This window comes from Schistocerca serialis, chromosome 1 (genome assembly GCF_023864345.2).
Source record: "Schistocerca serialis cubense isolate TAMUIC-IGC-003099 chromosome 1, iqSchSeri2.2, whole genome shotgun sequence".
Taxonomy (NCBI): domain Eukaryota; kingdom Metazoa; phylum Arthropoda; class Insecta; order Orthoptera; family Acrididae; genus Schistocerca; species Schistocerca serialis.
Window position 1 is genome coordinate 292,964,558 of NC_064638.1, and position 15,372 is coordinate 292,979,929.

Here is a 15,372-nt window from a genome sequence, read left to right on the forward strand (position 1 = left end):
ATATCTTGGTGTTCCTGAGCTGAAGGGAAGTGTTGCCTCATAATCTTCATTGGAGTCTCGAGATCGCATAGTCCTCAGTCTTTTGGCCATTCTGGTGTATAGACTTGGCCATTTTCCAGTCATTTTTATTCGCAAACAAACTGAAATCGAAATGTAATGATAAGGCAGCCAAATCACAAACATTTGTTATTCCTAGAACAGAATATGAATAAAACCTCTCAAAAGGAGCAAAGCAATGTAGTTTGATTTTTAATATACAGAGCTGTAAATCCATATATCCTAGCCACATAAATTCAGTGCTAGTTTGTATTCGTAAAGATAAGATACAGCACATTAACTTGGATTTAATTGCTTCCTCTTACACTTTTGTTCATGTTACTGCATTCATTATTTCTATTTCTCATTTTGCTAGGATTTCATTTTACTTATAATCCTTGTTTTTGTTTACATCATCATCCAGGTTATTTTGTCCATAGTGGAATAAGAATTTATGTTTTAAATGTTTATATGATGACTGCAATAGGAAAAGGTACAACTTGTAATGAAAAATAAATTCCTGGCACTACTGCATAGATTATTACATCTTTTGCTTTTTAACTGGCAGACTGGCATTTTCAAATTTTTATAAAAGAAACTGCATGTAAACCAATTAACTGAATAACAATAGTGATCAAAGTAATTTTGATAAAAATTTAAAACTAAAAACATTTCAATGTACCTGATCAGGTTTTAACCAACAACCTTTAGGATGTGAAGTCAGTACCTTAACCATTACACTATGCATACACTCTCTAAATTATTAATATTTTTAAAATTATAGAGCTTTATGCAAAATTTCAAAAAAATTTTCCATCGATTACTTGCAAAAGAGAGCCCACTAGGATGAATGGCTGCAGGGTGTGATACCTTGGAGCTTAACGTACATCACCAAATACATTGTTTCAAAAAGACAATCCCACCATTGTGGACCTCTCTTTGTTAGTAATAAAAGCTTTAGCTATAGAAACACTTGTATTGGCTAACTCTAGAAGAATTAATTTTACTGAACTGCAAGTAAGACAAGGTTAGTGTATAATCATTTAGAATAAAGAATATTTATTAGAGACTATTTAAGGGGAGGAAAAAGGAAGAGAAAAAGAACAGCACAAACAGCAGAATATTTCAAGAAGATGGATATTAACCAAACAAATATTATCCAAAATACCGCAAACAGCAGCAGAATGGAAGGAATGCCATCAGAACCAATGGAAATAAATGGGAACTGGAGATGAGAGAAGCTGAAATTATCATGGTCTCTAGTTTTAATAACTCAACCAAAAACTTAAACAATGGAATTGTATGGAGGAAAAATAAACAAAAAGAGAAAACCATCCTTTATGGAACAATTATTTGTACTTGCTCCTAAAACGATCATTCGGGAACTAAATTCATTCGCACACACATAAAAATACAATATACTAGGCCTATCCAGAAAGTAGATTTTGCTTTTTTTGTGAACAGGAAAAAAATAATATTTTACTCATCCAAAAGCAACACTTAAATACTACTTTTCAACACGGTCTCCATACAATTTTGGCACTTATTGTGGTACACAAGCTTTGATGTCCCATTGTCATAAAATTCTCCCATCTGAGACTTCAAACCAGTTGGTCATGCCCTCCCACAACTCCAAGTGGTCATCAAAGTGCTGCGTTGCAAGCCAGGTATTCATCATAGGAAATGGATGGTGATCACTGTGTGCAAGATCTGGACTGTATGGAGGATGAGGGAAGAATCCAGAAATGCTGATACAGCCATATGCTGGTTTTTATCGTTTTCTGTCAAGATTTTTAGTACCCATCCAGCACCAAATTCGTGTTGGCCTAGCTTCTGTGCAACAATTTGCTGCAATATTCATGAAATTTGTAGAAAACTCAAAAAACACTGAATTGATGATTTTCTTGAATCGTCTCATCGACTTTTGCGACCAGTTCATCAGTCACAATGCTTGGTCGTCCACTCTGTTCTTCATCGTTAACATCAGTCTGGTCACTTTTAAACCTAATGCTGCATTGGCGCACTCCATCTTTAGTGTTTCCAGACACTTCACACAGCTGACAATGAACATCAACAGTTCTATGGTTTTTGCCACCAAAAATCTTATTACTGACCACACTTCACAACTTGTGGAATTTTCAATTGCAATTCACATTTAAAACTTTTATGATGAAATAACAGGAAATGAGACAAATCTCATGGTGGCATGGCTGAATGCCAACTGAATGAACAAATGCTCAGACAACAATATGATTGCACTAGTCCTGTCCATCGTTGCTACAGGTGAAAACATAATCTACTTTCTGGATATCTCTCGTATGTCCTGAACCAAATGGTTTGCAGGCTACATTATTAATGTATTTAAAGTTTTTACAAAAAGCACATCTCTTCAAAAGATAGTACAATGCATATGTCTTGAAATGCTAAAAACCTGTAAGCAGCTGCTCAACTCATTAAAATGTGAAAGTCTGGTCTCTACCTGCAGGATGATCCAGTCCCTGAAGCTCATGTAGGGTGATGTAGAGATCTCCCACTAATAAACTCTCATCCCTGCCTGTCCGCAGTAAGTAGGATCCCATGTCAGTCTTCAAGTAATTACGGCAGGCAGTGATCCATGCTTGCAATTCATACATGCTGACAGAAACATTTGGGCTTGGAAGTTGGCATGACTGTGGAAAACAAAAAATTAATATTAACTGAGTAATATTGCACTACTGACATTAAGACATTCACTTTCGAGGATTATTATCCACTAAGAAAATTATTTCTGGTGCACCTTCCTGTGAATATGAGGGTGGTTAAATATGTAACCATGTTTGAAGGCAGATGGTGCTAACATGGGCTGGTGTTACCATTATTAGTTGCCATTTTTTAGATGACAGTAAGACAAAAGGTCATCAATTCAAAGATTAGTCTGAACATGGCAGCCACTTCAGAAGGAAGTACTGACTGGTTTTTGCTGTGGTAGGGAAAAGTGAAGTACTGTTAATGGATCCATTCTTTGCTCCTGGACTGGCATGCGATGACATGAATGTGAAACTGGATGCTGCTTACGATGATTCTCCAGTTTCAATGACAACAGTGAGATACTGGTTCAACAACTTTAAGTGTCCAATAGCTGTTTTTGATGAGGATCTCCAAGGATGCGAGGCCATTGTGGTTACTGAGTAAATAATTGAAAAAGTCCACAACACGAATCTCATTTGTTGTAACTTAGTACAGAGAGCACATGTAACGAAGCAGTGTGTGTCTCCATGGCCGGCCTTGCATCGGCACACACAGTGCAGAAAGTGGTGCCAAACAGCCATACATATGACAGCACATCATGGCCTTAGGGAGATTAACGTTATTGTGACAGACGTATGCTCCATGTAAGACTGCACTAACACGCGTGTGTGTGAGTGTGTGTGTGAGTGTGTGTGTGTGTGCGCGCGTGCGCGCTAAGTACTACTTCACTCAGTGCCTTATTATGTCTCTACATATGGAAATGGAATAAAAGCTGTTGGCTGGAATTCTGATACTGTGTTTGTACAATACGACAATATTTTTGGTGACGAGGATGGGATTCTATTGTGTGTTCCATTTATAAGTTCGTTCTGGCCAATATATGGAAGAAATTTTTCAATCTCTGGTTGAACAGCAGCAAGCTCTCACCAGCCAGTAACAGGTTCCTCCATGGTACTAAACAATTTGGCAGTATCACTGATGCGCCATTGATGCAACCTCCACCGTTTCCTCCATGTGACAATTCTGTGGGAGCTGGGATGCATATGAAAAATGCCTTTGGCAACATTTCCAAAGGTTTGGAGTCATCTAGCCCAAAGTGTGTAAGGCTTACTTTATATCAAGGAAATGTGTCAGTTGCTCTCTACTTATCACTGTAAATGTACTCATGTTATTGCTGCTCATGATGAGGTCTACCATTGTCAAAAGCGGCTGTGTCAGTCGTACAATGCTTGAGCAGTGGATCTTCACACACTTATCCATCACTGCCAGTTTTTAGTGAAGCTCACTGGGACTCATATACAGATTCGATGGTTCATGATGCTATGATATGCCTGGTTCAATAGAGAAGTTCATAAACATGTTTTACACTGTGAAAATCTCTCTTTCACAGAGGTTTTGAACATTGCCCAGTCTTTCAAGTACCAAGGGAACCACAAAATTAAGTAGAAGATTGGCGTGAAGTTGCTGATTTGCTTCTCCTCCTCAATTGCCATGATTTGCTCACGGGAGGAACACGATGTCACAGCTGTGCAACCGCCATCTTCATGATGCATGGGGCAGCATTGTGCTAAACAGCAACAGCGGTCCACATTACAACTGCAGCTGCGTGCTGCTCTCCCTTAGTTTCCTTATTTTTTGTTCAACATGAGCGGGCCCCGTGCCTAAAGCATTAGGTGACATGCAACCATTGTAAAAAAGAAAATGTACTGCATCTGTTTGCCGCTCTCAACCTTTTGTCATCAGACATGAACACGGATGTGAGCCCATGTTAATGTCTGATGACAAAAGGTTGAGAGCTGCTAACAGATGCCGTAAGTATGTCTATCTTTTTCCCAAGCCTCAAAAAACTCTATACTGAAGTAAATGTTATGGACAAGATGTTAAAAATCCAATTGGACACAGGTGCAGCAATTTGTTAAATTCTCAAACCTATGTGGATTTTGGATCACTGGTGTTGTCCCCCGTCTCTCGTCAGATGGCGAGTTACAACAAATAACAAATACCCATTTTGGGACAGTTTTCTACTCCCGTAGTGTGTAAAGCAGTTGTTGCGCCTTTGACATTCTAGTGGTGGATAATGCCAACACTGAAAACTTATGTGGGTTGGATGCCTTAAGAATTTTTGGCTTCCATACTTCTGACAAAGTGCACCCAGTATCGGATGAACGCACTCTGCTCGGAATATTACTCTTTGTTTTAAGTAGATCTCGGGCATACTACTGATTTCAAGGCTCACATCATACATCATAATGAAATGGACGGTGTGCCCCCCCCCCCCTTTTTTGTGCACACCCAATCCCAATAGCTTTATGGGAGCAGGTCAGATTAAAAATTAGAACTAGACAGATTTACGTCTGTTACCACACCTGTTTTCTCTAGTGAGTGGTCTACTCCACAGGTGATTGTCGTAAAACCAAACAGCAACTTTCGATACTGTGGTGATTTTAGAAACTCTGTAAATTCACAGTGTATTACTGATACCTATCCCTTATACTGACAGGACAAACTCTTAGCATGGCTTTCCGGGAGCCAATATTTTTCCAAAATATCTGTCTGAGGCCTAGTTGTAACTGCCTCTGATGATGATTCCAAATGTATCCTCATAGTGAATACCCCATTCGCGGAACATGAATACCAGCAGCTGCCATTTGCTGTAGCTAGCACGCCTGGAGCAACTCACAGCCTCCGCGTTTGGGTGCATTAATTACCTGAAAGATACTGGGGTTTCCAGTTCTTCAACAGGTAACACATGAGGAACATTGGGGGTCTAGTTCGCTGTGCTAAAGGTCATCAGGTTGAACAGTAACTTGAACAAATCGTAATTTTTTCAGCCATCTATCGTTTAACCAAGTTTTGAAGTCTTGCATGCTGGTGTCAGGTCTTTGTGCCAACATGTTGATGCCACTACAGCTTTGCCACATTCTATCTATGTCAAGGATCTACAGGCCTATCTTGGAAAGATTGCATACTACCATAAGGTTTTTGCTGATGCACCCACAGTGGCTCGATGCTTTTGCGCTCTCTTATGTAAAGATGTTCCTTTTCAATGGTTGCCTGCCTGCGAGCATATTTTTACCCTGCCGAGCTCAAAATCACACTCAGCACCTTGCTTGGTTACCTTCCAACCAGGCCATCTTTTGGCCACAGATGCCGCCCAGTATGGCCTTGGGGTCAATCTCTCACACAAATACCTGGACAGTCCTGAATGCCCTCTTGCGCATGCTTACAAAAACTTGAATAAGGTGCAACAGCACTACTCACAGATAGAAAAAGAAGGCCTTGCTATTGTGTATGCACTCAAAAAATTTCTTGTTTTCATCAACAGTTCTAAATTTAATTTTATTACTGATCATAAACCGCTGGTTTCTCTTTCCCATCAGTCAGCATCTCTACCAGACAAAACGACCCATTGCCTGCAACCCTGGCTTCTGTTTTTGTCACATTAAAACTAAGAGATTCATTTCCACCTCACAGCACAACACACTAATGCGGATGCTCTTTCTCGATTGTCAATTGGCTCCAATCCAGCATTTGAGGATGAACTATTGTGTTTCCATTAAGATGTCTAAGCCCATACTAGTTCTCAGATTTTGGCAGCTGTTGCGGCTGATTCTGTCTTACCTCAGGTCGTTCAATGTGTCCATCACAGCTGGCTGGATAAACCACCAGGCCAGGCTTAGGATCCCTTGTGTAATTATTATGCTCTCTGCAACCGCCTCTCTGTTCTTGATGGTGTTTTACTGTTGGCTATTAACATGCTGGTGCCCAGGGTTATGATCCCATCCACACTGCGGTGGGATGTCTTACATCTTCTCCACCTGGACTGGCAGACAGGGGCCCTCGAAAGAGTAATGTCTTTATGACAGATGTATACTGCATGTTAGACTGTGTGTTAATGCCCTTCTTGGTTTTGTGTGTTAATAATAAATACTAGTTCATTCACTGTTTTTGTATATTCCTGCATATGGAAATAGAATAAAAGTTGTTGGTTGGTATTCCGACAGTGTCTTTGTGCAGTGTTACAATACCAATAATCACTGAAAAAAAGTACACAAAATAGAAGACGCCAAAGGTATGTTGACTGAAATACCAATAATACTTTATGTGGTAAGTTGGCAATACAAAAATTCTCAACTCAATCGGTGCCACAACTGTGATGATGGATAGCAGCAGGTGTGGCTTTAAACTTTGAAGCTATATTTGTAGCAGTTTAAGTAAGACTACAGGCCATGATGTTGCTGTTGATGAGAGGATATTTCATAATTATACCCCAAAAACCCAGGAACAATCAAGACAATGGGATTACTTCCAGTGACTCTGCTCCAGGGAAAGTGAAAGTGATCCTCTCGGCCGTAATAGTTGAACAAATGATGGAAAGGGCATCTTAGAAAAAGAAAGATTATCATTGGAGAATATTACAATGAGACATTGGACCACTTTGACTGAAAACTGAACATGGCCCATGTGTTAAAGCAAAAGGTTCTGTTTCACCACAACTATCACCTACAGTTGTTCCTGAAAATCTCCAAACTAAACTAATATTATTATAAGATGCTGCCTTATCTTTTATATTTGCCTAATGTGGCTCCTTGGGATTTCTTTTTGTTCCCGAACATAAATAAATGGCTCGCAGGTAAAAAAAATGGTGCAAATTAAGAGATCATCACTGAGCCACAGACATATTTTAGATAAGTTGCCAACTGCCTTTTTAAAAAAAAAAAATTGTGTAAAAACAATGGTTAGGACAATGAGGATAGAGCATATCCCTAAAACGGAACCATGCTGAAAAATAATTAATTTGGTTTAGAATGAGATATTGTGCACAAAAGTGGAACAATTTCTTTGTTCTGGGTCAGACTTATAGACAAATCAAGGTAACATTAAATTACACCATTTGTTATTTTACGTTTACGGGGAATAGCTACATTGCCTTGATTCATATTGTGTAAGAATTATTCCATACCTCTAACAACTTTTTATTTGATGACTTCTACCTAGCTCTCATCTGAATCTTGGGCTGTCAATGGCAGTTATGTCACTCTCAGTGCCACACAACAATTCTATTGTCACCAACAAAACACATTTTCTGATTTTTAGATATGAGGGTGGATCAAGTATAAATGTGATTTTATTTTTTATTTAAATTCATTTACTGAAAAACTCAAGGCAATTATAATTCTTTTTTTCCCCATAGTCTCCTGCTTTGGAAATGCATTTGTCCCAGTGTATGGGCAGCTTTTTGATGCCCTCATCATAAAAAGAACTGGGTCGTGTCACCAGCCAGTTGTGCATCTTCAAATCGTGGCCTTCCTAGAGCTTCTTTAAGCGGTCTGAATAAATGGAAACCGCAGGGCAATAAGTCCGGGCTGTAAGAAGGATGATCAAGTGTAGTCCAGTGCATTTCCTGCAGCTTGGAAGGGCTGTAAGTAAGATGATCAAGTGTAGCCCAGCGCATTTCCTGTAGCTTGGAAGACAGTTAGAGCTGCAGTATGGGGTTGCGCATTGTCATGGAGGAGGATCACCTGTCGAACCGACTGATCTCGTCTTTTGCAGCAATGTGCAACTCTCGCCTTGTTCAACGGTTTGCAGTAGTAAGCACCATTGATTGTGTGTCGCTCATGCAAAAAAATCAATCAGTAAAATGCATCACTGATCGAGGAGGGGGACCACGGGGGGAGGGGGGGGGGGGGGGGGGGGGGGGGGGGGATAAAAAATAAATAAAAAAAAAAAAATAAAAAAAAATAAAATAAAAATAAAAAAATAAATAAATAAACAGTTGAAAGAACCTTGCCAGCTGACAGTCGAGTCTTGGCTTTCACTGGTGCTGCCTCCCTTTTCCTCTGCCATACCTTACTGGCTTTCTCGGATTCAGGAGTGTAGTGGTGAACCCATGTTTTGTTGCAGGTGACGATCTGACTCAAAAATGCATCACCTTCTTCTCCAAACCTTGCTGTAAGCCTCTGACAGACATTCAAACATCTCAACTTCATATTTTTGGTCAAAAGTTTAGTGACCCATCTGGAACACACTTTCCAGAACTGTAGGCCATTTGTGATCACTGCCTGACAGTTGCCATAACTGATTCCAACTTTTTGTGCAATTTCTGATACTATCGCCCGTCGATCATCGTCAATAATGTCTTTAACCACATAAATGTTTTTGTCTGTAAGGCTGGTCCAAGGACGGTGATCATGTTGCTGATTTTCCATACATTCTTTTCCTTCCTTGAACTTTTTATGCCAGGGAAACACACGAGTCATTGATAATGTTTGATCACCGAACTGTGCAGTCAATCTTTGGCAAATTTCCACCGCTGTAACTCCTTTACGAGCAAGAAATTTGATAATTATGCATTGTGCAATGGAAGGGTGCACCTTTTGCTCAGACATTGCGAGCATTACTGACGAAACGGCGGGTAATATCTAACAGCATGCTCTCCTCACTTTTAACGGTCCTGCCTAAGCATAACAGAAGTGCGTGGCCAGTCCTACCAACTGTTGATGTTCAGGAACAAAAATCCTGTTTATATTTGATCCCCCTCATAACTACAGTTCATATAGATAAACCATCAGAACTTTACAGCCATTAACTTGCTCTCCAGTACGTGCCTAATATCTAGCATGTGCCTGGAAATGTAAAGCAAAAGTCGTCTGATGGAGCCCATGACTCTCTTATTTCATGTCCTTCCTGGTTTCTATGTTTGGACCTCAATTGCACTTCCCTTGTTACTGTGCTTCCAGTTTCTTTCAAACTGCCGTATTAAAATTTTTCAATTTCATTTTGTGTTGTGTCACTAATTAAATCTGTTTTGGGAATATATTTACTGTTGATTCTTTTACTTTTTGTCTCTTACAATTTCATTTTTTTATATTCTCTTCATTATACTCACTCAGTGAGTTATCACCTGTCCTTTCTGTCACACCCTTTCCTATATTTTTGTCTTTTTAGTAACTTCTTTTACTTGAATATTACTTTTCATTTGTACCACACAACTGTATCTCTCTTGGCAATCTCTTGGCAATACATTATTTGAACTGCCTAAACTTTGAAATCTGTTACTGTTAAATATTACACACAATTACTTGCAAATTTTTCCTGTTGAAATATCCACCCACCGAATTTACTGTCATTAATTCACAATCCACACAACTTTTTTGTTATTGTGAAGTAGAAATGTCTGTAATCTGAACTGTTACAGTATGCAAAAAATAACTTGCAATTGGCCGATTGCAGTGGCAGGGGGCAGTGTTGCCTACTTGCAGCCAACATTGTTTCACAAGGTTCTGCAAGAACCTATGAAATAGGTCACAGTAATCACATGGCACTTGAGATAGAACTATGATTTGCTGGTGGCTGGCTTACGTCATTCGGCTCACTGAAACGTCAGTCACGAAATTATTTTAATTCAAGTACAGCCATACTGGATATTTATTGTCTTGTCAGCTATCAAAAGGTTACAAGTGTTTAGGTAGTATCAGCATTTATTTATTTTGTATAAAAATGGATCACAGAATCTGCATTAAATTTTGTAATAAGAATGGAATAAAGTGCAGCCATTCGACAAAATCAAACAACGACAGTTGCAATCTAGTCCGAACTTGCTTTTTGTGTGTGTGTGTGTGTGTGTGTGTGTGTGTGTGTGTGTGTGTGTGTGTGTCCTTTTCTGAAAAAGGCTTTGGCAGAAAGCTAAATGTGTAATTGCCTTTTTGTTGTGCCTGTCTACAACTCAATGTGTCATTATTATGGTGAGCAGCAATCTATCTTTTCCTTATACTGTTGATAAAGTGCAGAAAATTTTTTAGAAATGTTAAGTATTTCTTTTGATGATTCTGCTGGGTAAAATAAAGATTCACATAAGGCACAGGTGTTTTGAAGAAGGCAGTGAAGACGTTAAAGATGATGAGTGCCCCAGCACATCATAAACCAACAAAATATTGGAAAAAGTGAAAGAAATGATTATGAATAATTGCCAAATCACAATCAGAAAAGTCAGTGATGATGTTGCTATATCATTTGGTTCATGCTTTGAAATTTTTTCATATGTTTTGGGTATGAAACATGTGACAGCAAAATCTATTCCAAAATTGTTGAATTTCTAACAAAAATAGTGACAAATGCAAGCTGCTAAAGAGTCACTAGACGAATTCAACAATGATGCAAAACTACGGAAATGCTTCACAACAGGCGATAAAACTTAGGTTCACGGACATGATGTCAAAACAGAGGGTTAATTGTCCTTGTGGAAGCATCTAGATCACCAAGACTGAAAAAAGCTCAACAACTGCAGTCAAACGTGAAGGTTACACTTATTATGTTCTTCGATTTCAATGGCACAAAGTACCACTAGTTCTTGCCATAAGGTCAAATGATCAATAAGGAGTATTAATTATAAGTTCAATGCAACTTTTTATGAAGCAATCTGAAGAGAAAAAAAATACAGTAATTTGTGGCAAAACAATTCTTGGATTTTGCCCCACAATAATGTAACTGGTCACTTCACTGATTGCTTGTGAATTTCTGACCAAAAATGATGTCCCAGCCTTCATATTTGGTAGACTACTTCTATTCCCAAAAATATAGATCACCTTCATGAGCCGTGTTTCTGGGAATGGACAAAGTGTATATTATCTAATGGGGACTATTCTGAATGGAATAACATTGATATGGAAGACTATAGTCCGATCCATGAATGATGGTTGTTTGTGAAGCCCTAGACAGGGACAGGGACTGCATTGTTGCCAGTTCCCAAGCGACAGTTGCAGTAAGTGCACACACATACTCTGTGCTGGAAGAAAGCGTGTATACTACAAATTATGTCTCGTGCCTGGTTATGAAGAATTCGTCGCTCACCCCCACAATCAGCTGTGACACGTTCAAAATATATGGAACAAAAATTCACTAAACAACTCAGTATGATCACGTTTAATGCTCTGATTGGCTAAGACATTCACAGCAGAGCACTGATAACACTACTGAACACTCACTGGTTGTCGAACAATGTGTAATGTATATTCACAGAACAAGCCTAAACTAGACCACTACTGCTCCATTAACACTACTGTTTGTGACTTCAACTACAAATAAAATTCTTTCCAAAAAAACAAAAATTCTCATATTTTTAGAACATTGCAGGCTTTCAAATGATACAAAATGAAATAATGTGTGGTGGTGTGGCCCTCAACTACATACCCTCCGACTCAGAGTTCAAATATTAAAAGTTTCGGCTGGTTTTGTTGTCTAGGGGCTGGGATGCGTAGTTGTCGCATTACAAGCCAAATATTGCTGAGTCTACAGTGTACAATATGAATAGACACACGAATCAAATGGTTGAAGGTTCCTATCACTCGGCAACTGTGAATTTTGAATGTAATATAGACATTTATAAATGACAGATTGCAATTAAATGAAATCTGCAGGTTCTATCTTAATGACTTTAAATGATGAGTACAATAGTAGAAGTACTTTTGAGAATGCGGCATATTTCTGCCAAAAACTTATTGGTGTCGATGGTCCTGCAATTAAATAAAATATAAGTTGAATAACAGGGAAACAATAGACTCCTACTGCACGTAATTAGTTATGAATAACAACATAGCTTGCGAGATGTTCACTTCTAAACGCACACTACGTCTTCACTGTATAAGCCATGGAAATCTCACAAGTGCATAAGTCGGCACTCCGTAGTATTTCTATCTGTCGCGACCACGCGCAAACCGCTCCAAACACTCCAAGTCCCTCTCGCGACTGTGCGTCCGTCGTGCCATCACGTCTAGCACTCTCCTGTGTCCTGTCACTCGCATCGCCCTATTCCAAACTGCCCCTCAATTCACTTCAGTAGTCACCTCCCTTAGTAACGAGCGCTGTGATTGGCGATAGCACTTCCGTCATGCCTCCAAGCCAACGCACACTCACAAACACAAACACTTTGAAACACGTTCGAAATACAGGATTTACATTTAAATAACTTGAAATTAAATAAATATTCCTATGGCTGGACCATAAACATGCTCTAACATACATTACTAAATACATAAACAAATTAAATAGACATATATCAAGGGAATAGCAAGCAAAAGTAGGACGTTAGCCCAATGTCTCTGTGCTTTCTAAAACACAGTAATTAATTGACCAATTTCTTCATGAATTGCATATATTGGATATAAACAAAGACATAGATGAATAAATATATTTATAAGCATGCTACCACCGTTTTTTTGTGTCACGGTGGAGTACTTATGGCCTCATGCAATTAATAGAAATCGGACACTTTGACCTCCAATAACTCACGTATTATTCAAGTTACATGCCTTTATTATTTCATACCAATTTAGTTTTACACTAATAGCTTTCTAAAGACATGTTGATCGAGAAAATCGGATGAACCATTTAGATTTTGGAAAGTCATTGCTGGGTGTTACTTGTATAATTTACAGTCACATACTAAACTTTATAAACTAATAAAGATATTGAAAATCTGATTACACCATCAGAATTGTCGTGCAAATAATGGTAACGTACATGTTTCTTTTGAAGGTATCATGATTCCGCTGGCTGTTCTTAATTTCTATACGAACTGTGAAATGTCTGCCATGATGGTTTCACACTGCCATCTTTGGCATTCTCGGCATGTCTCCTTCATTGACACAGCATCACTGCGCAATTCCCAGCCACGCTGTCGCTGGATCTCGGCTAATGTTCAGAACCACATGGCTGTCAATGAGCCGAGGTCCGTCGAGAGGCCCCAGTGCGGCCTCGCCAACTCCGAACTTAGAATATTTTCAGGGTGCCACAACTCACCCGTTACCCCACACCATACCTTGCACACAATAGAACGTGCCCTCTCTACTGCAGACAGCTGACCAGTAGATGGAGATTTTTAAAATGTATTGATTCACAGCTAACACTTCCAACAATATAAATAGAGTATCATCTTCACACCACTTATCTCAACTGGGAAGATATCAACTATTGTGCATGTACAATGGAGACACTGTGGCCATGGTAGATGTCCAGTAAAATGTTTATGTTTTTGACCTTTTGAAGTTTCCACAGAAACATCACATTCTCATAACCTTTACCCATCTGCTAATATATTGAGTAGTTGATAATAGATCATCAGCAGAAGCACATGCAATAATCTTGGCACTGTTACTTTCACAGCTTGCTCATGTACTTTTCGCTTGCCCTTTCCTCTACTTTCCTTTTTCCTCTACTTTCCTTTTTCCTATGCTCTTTTTTCATACCACTCAACTGTAATCTCTCTTGGTATGGCATCCTGAGTGAGTGCTGTATCGAGTCTAAGGAAAAAAAAAAAAAAAAAAAAAAAATTCTTTTCCTTCTTTTCCAGCTTCCCTCGAAGATGCAAATGATGGAACATATGGTTTTGAAACACTGACCAATTCTTTCTCTATCTGTGATTGAGAACCACATCATGACGATACTATACGGTTTAGGTATTATTTTTTGGTCTGCAGTATCATTTTTTAGTATCCATTATTGAGAACATGCTTGTATTAATTTGGACTTAATGAATGAGTTGCGCATTTTACTGACTGTATTTTACCTGCAGAGCATGAATTGCATCAATCCACTGTGTTCTTTCAAACTCGGATGAAAGGAAAAATGTGTAAGTTCTTGAACTGCGATTTCCAACTCTGAAGACAAGATTTGGTGACGCCAAAACCAGCTGTGCCTCCAAATCAGCCAATTTCTTACGCTGTTTCTCTGATCTGCTTCCCAGACGCAACCTCTGAAATGATAATTTCTACATTAATAATTAAAGACAGTAAGAGAGATTTCTGAAAGTTAACATGTAGCACTTTTATCCTTACACATAGCAGATATAAAAAGGAACCCAAAAACTTTTGAACATTAAGTGAAGTGTAAGGGAATGCTCAAAATAATTCAACTAGGTAGAACAAAAGGCAGAGAAAGAACTAATGAGGTGGTTGTTATTTTGTCTCTCCTGGCATATTTGTTGACAGGACAGTACTTAGTAACACATGCCTTATGTCTATAATAATATAAACAGACAGATACTTAAGCTGACAGGGGGTACAAACTGTTGGTGTGGTGTATGAGTGGACCTGTTAGGAGACTTGGACCAGACAATTACTTACTTAGAAACCATCAGCTAATACGAATATATGGTTCGTGTGTGTGTGTGTGTGTGTGTGTGTGTGTGTGTGTGTGTGTGTGTGTGTACAGGGGTATGCATATACTTAATATTACGACTGATAAAAAATAGAGATGTCACTGCAGCAAATGTTATCATTTTTGGTGGACTCAGGTTGTTTTCTTTGGTATCTGAAGTGTTTCCTGATTGTCTAGCCTTTTGCTTTTACATTGGAAATATAAGATGCTGATGCTGAATTAAACGGTAACAGACTAAATAATAAGCTTGTGTAACTGCATTAGTTTACGCACATTTGCTCCATGTATTTCATAAAAATGTAATACTATGTTATATTATAAGAAAATCCACATGAATTGTATTCAGAAGCATCATGTCTTATAAATAGTTGTTCTGATTATGGGGAAACTGTGCACTTTGGAAGAGTGAGTGACAAAAGTTTTGGAAATACTACACAATATATAGTGCATTTATAG

General features: G+C 38.7%; 1 protein-coding gene across 1 annotated transcript in view; it reads right to left on the reverse strand.

Moving 5' to 3' along the window:
- Positions 1–15,372, reverse strand: part of LOC126468943 (active breakpoint cluster region-related protein) — a 115,209-nt gene that overhangs the window by 46,683 nt on the left and 53,154 nt on the right. The window contains exons 10-11 of the mRNA XM_050096592.1: positions 14,327–14,512; positions 2,516–2,705 (exon numbers count right to left, since the gene is read on the reverse strand). Of these exons, the coding sequence (XP_049952549.1) occupies positions 2,516–2,705; positions 14,327–14,512 (376 nt within the window). The remainder of the gene's footprint in view (positions 1–2,515; positions 2,706–14,326; positions 14,513–15,372) is intronic.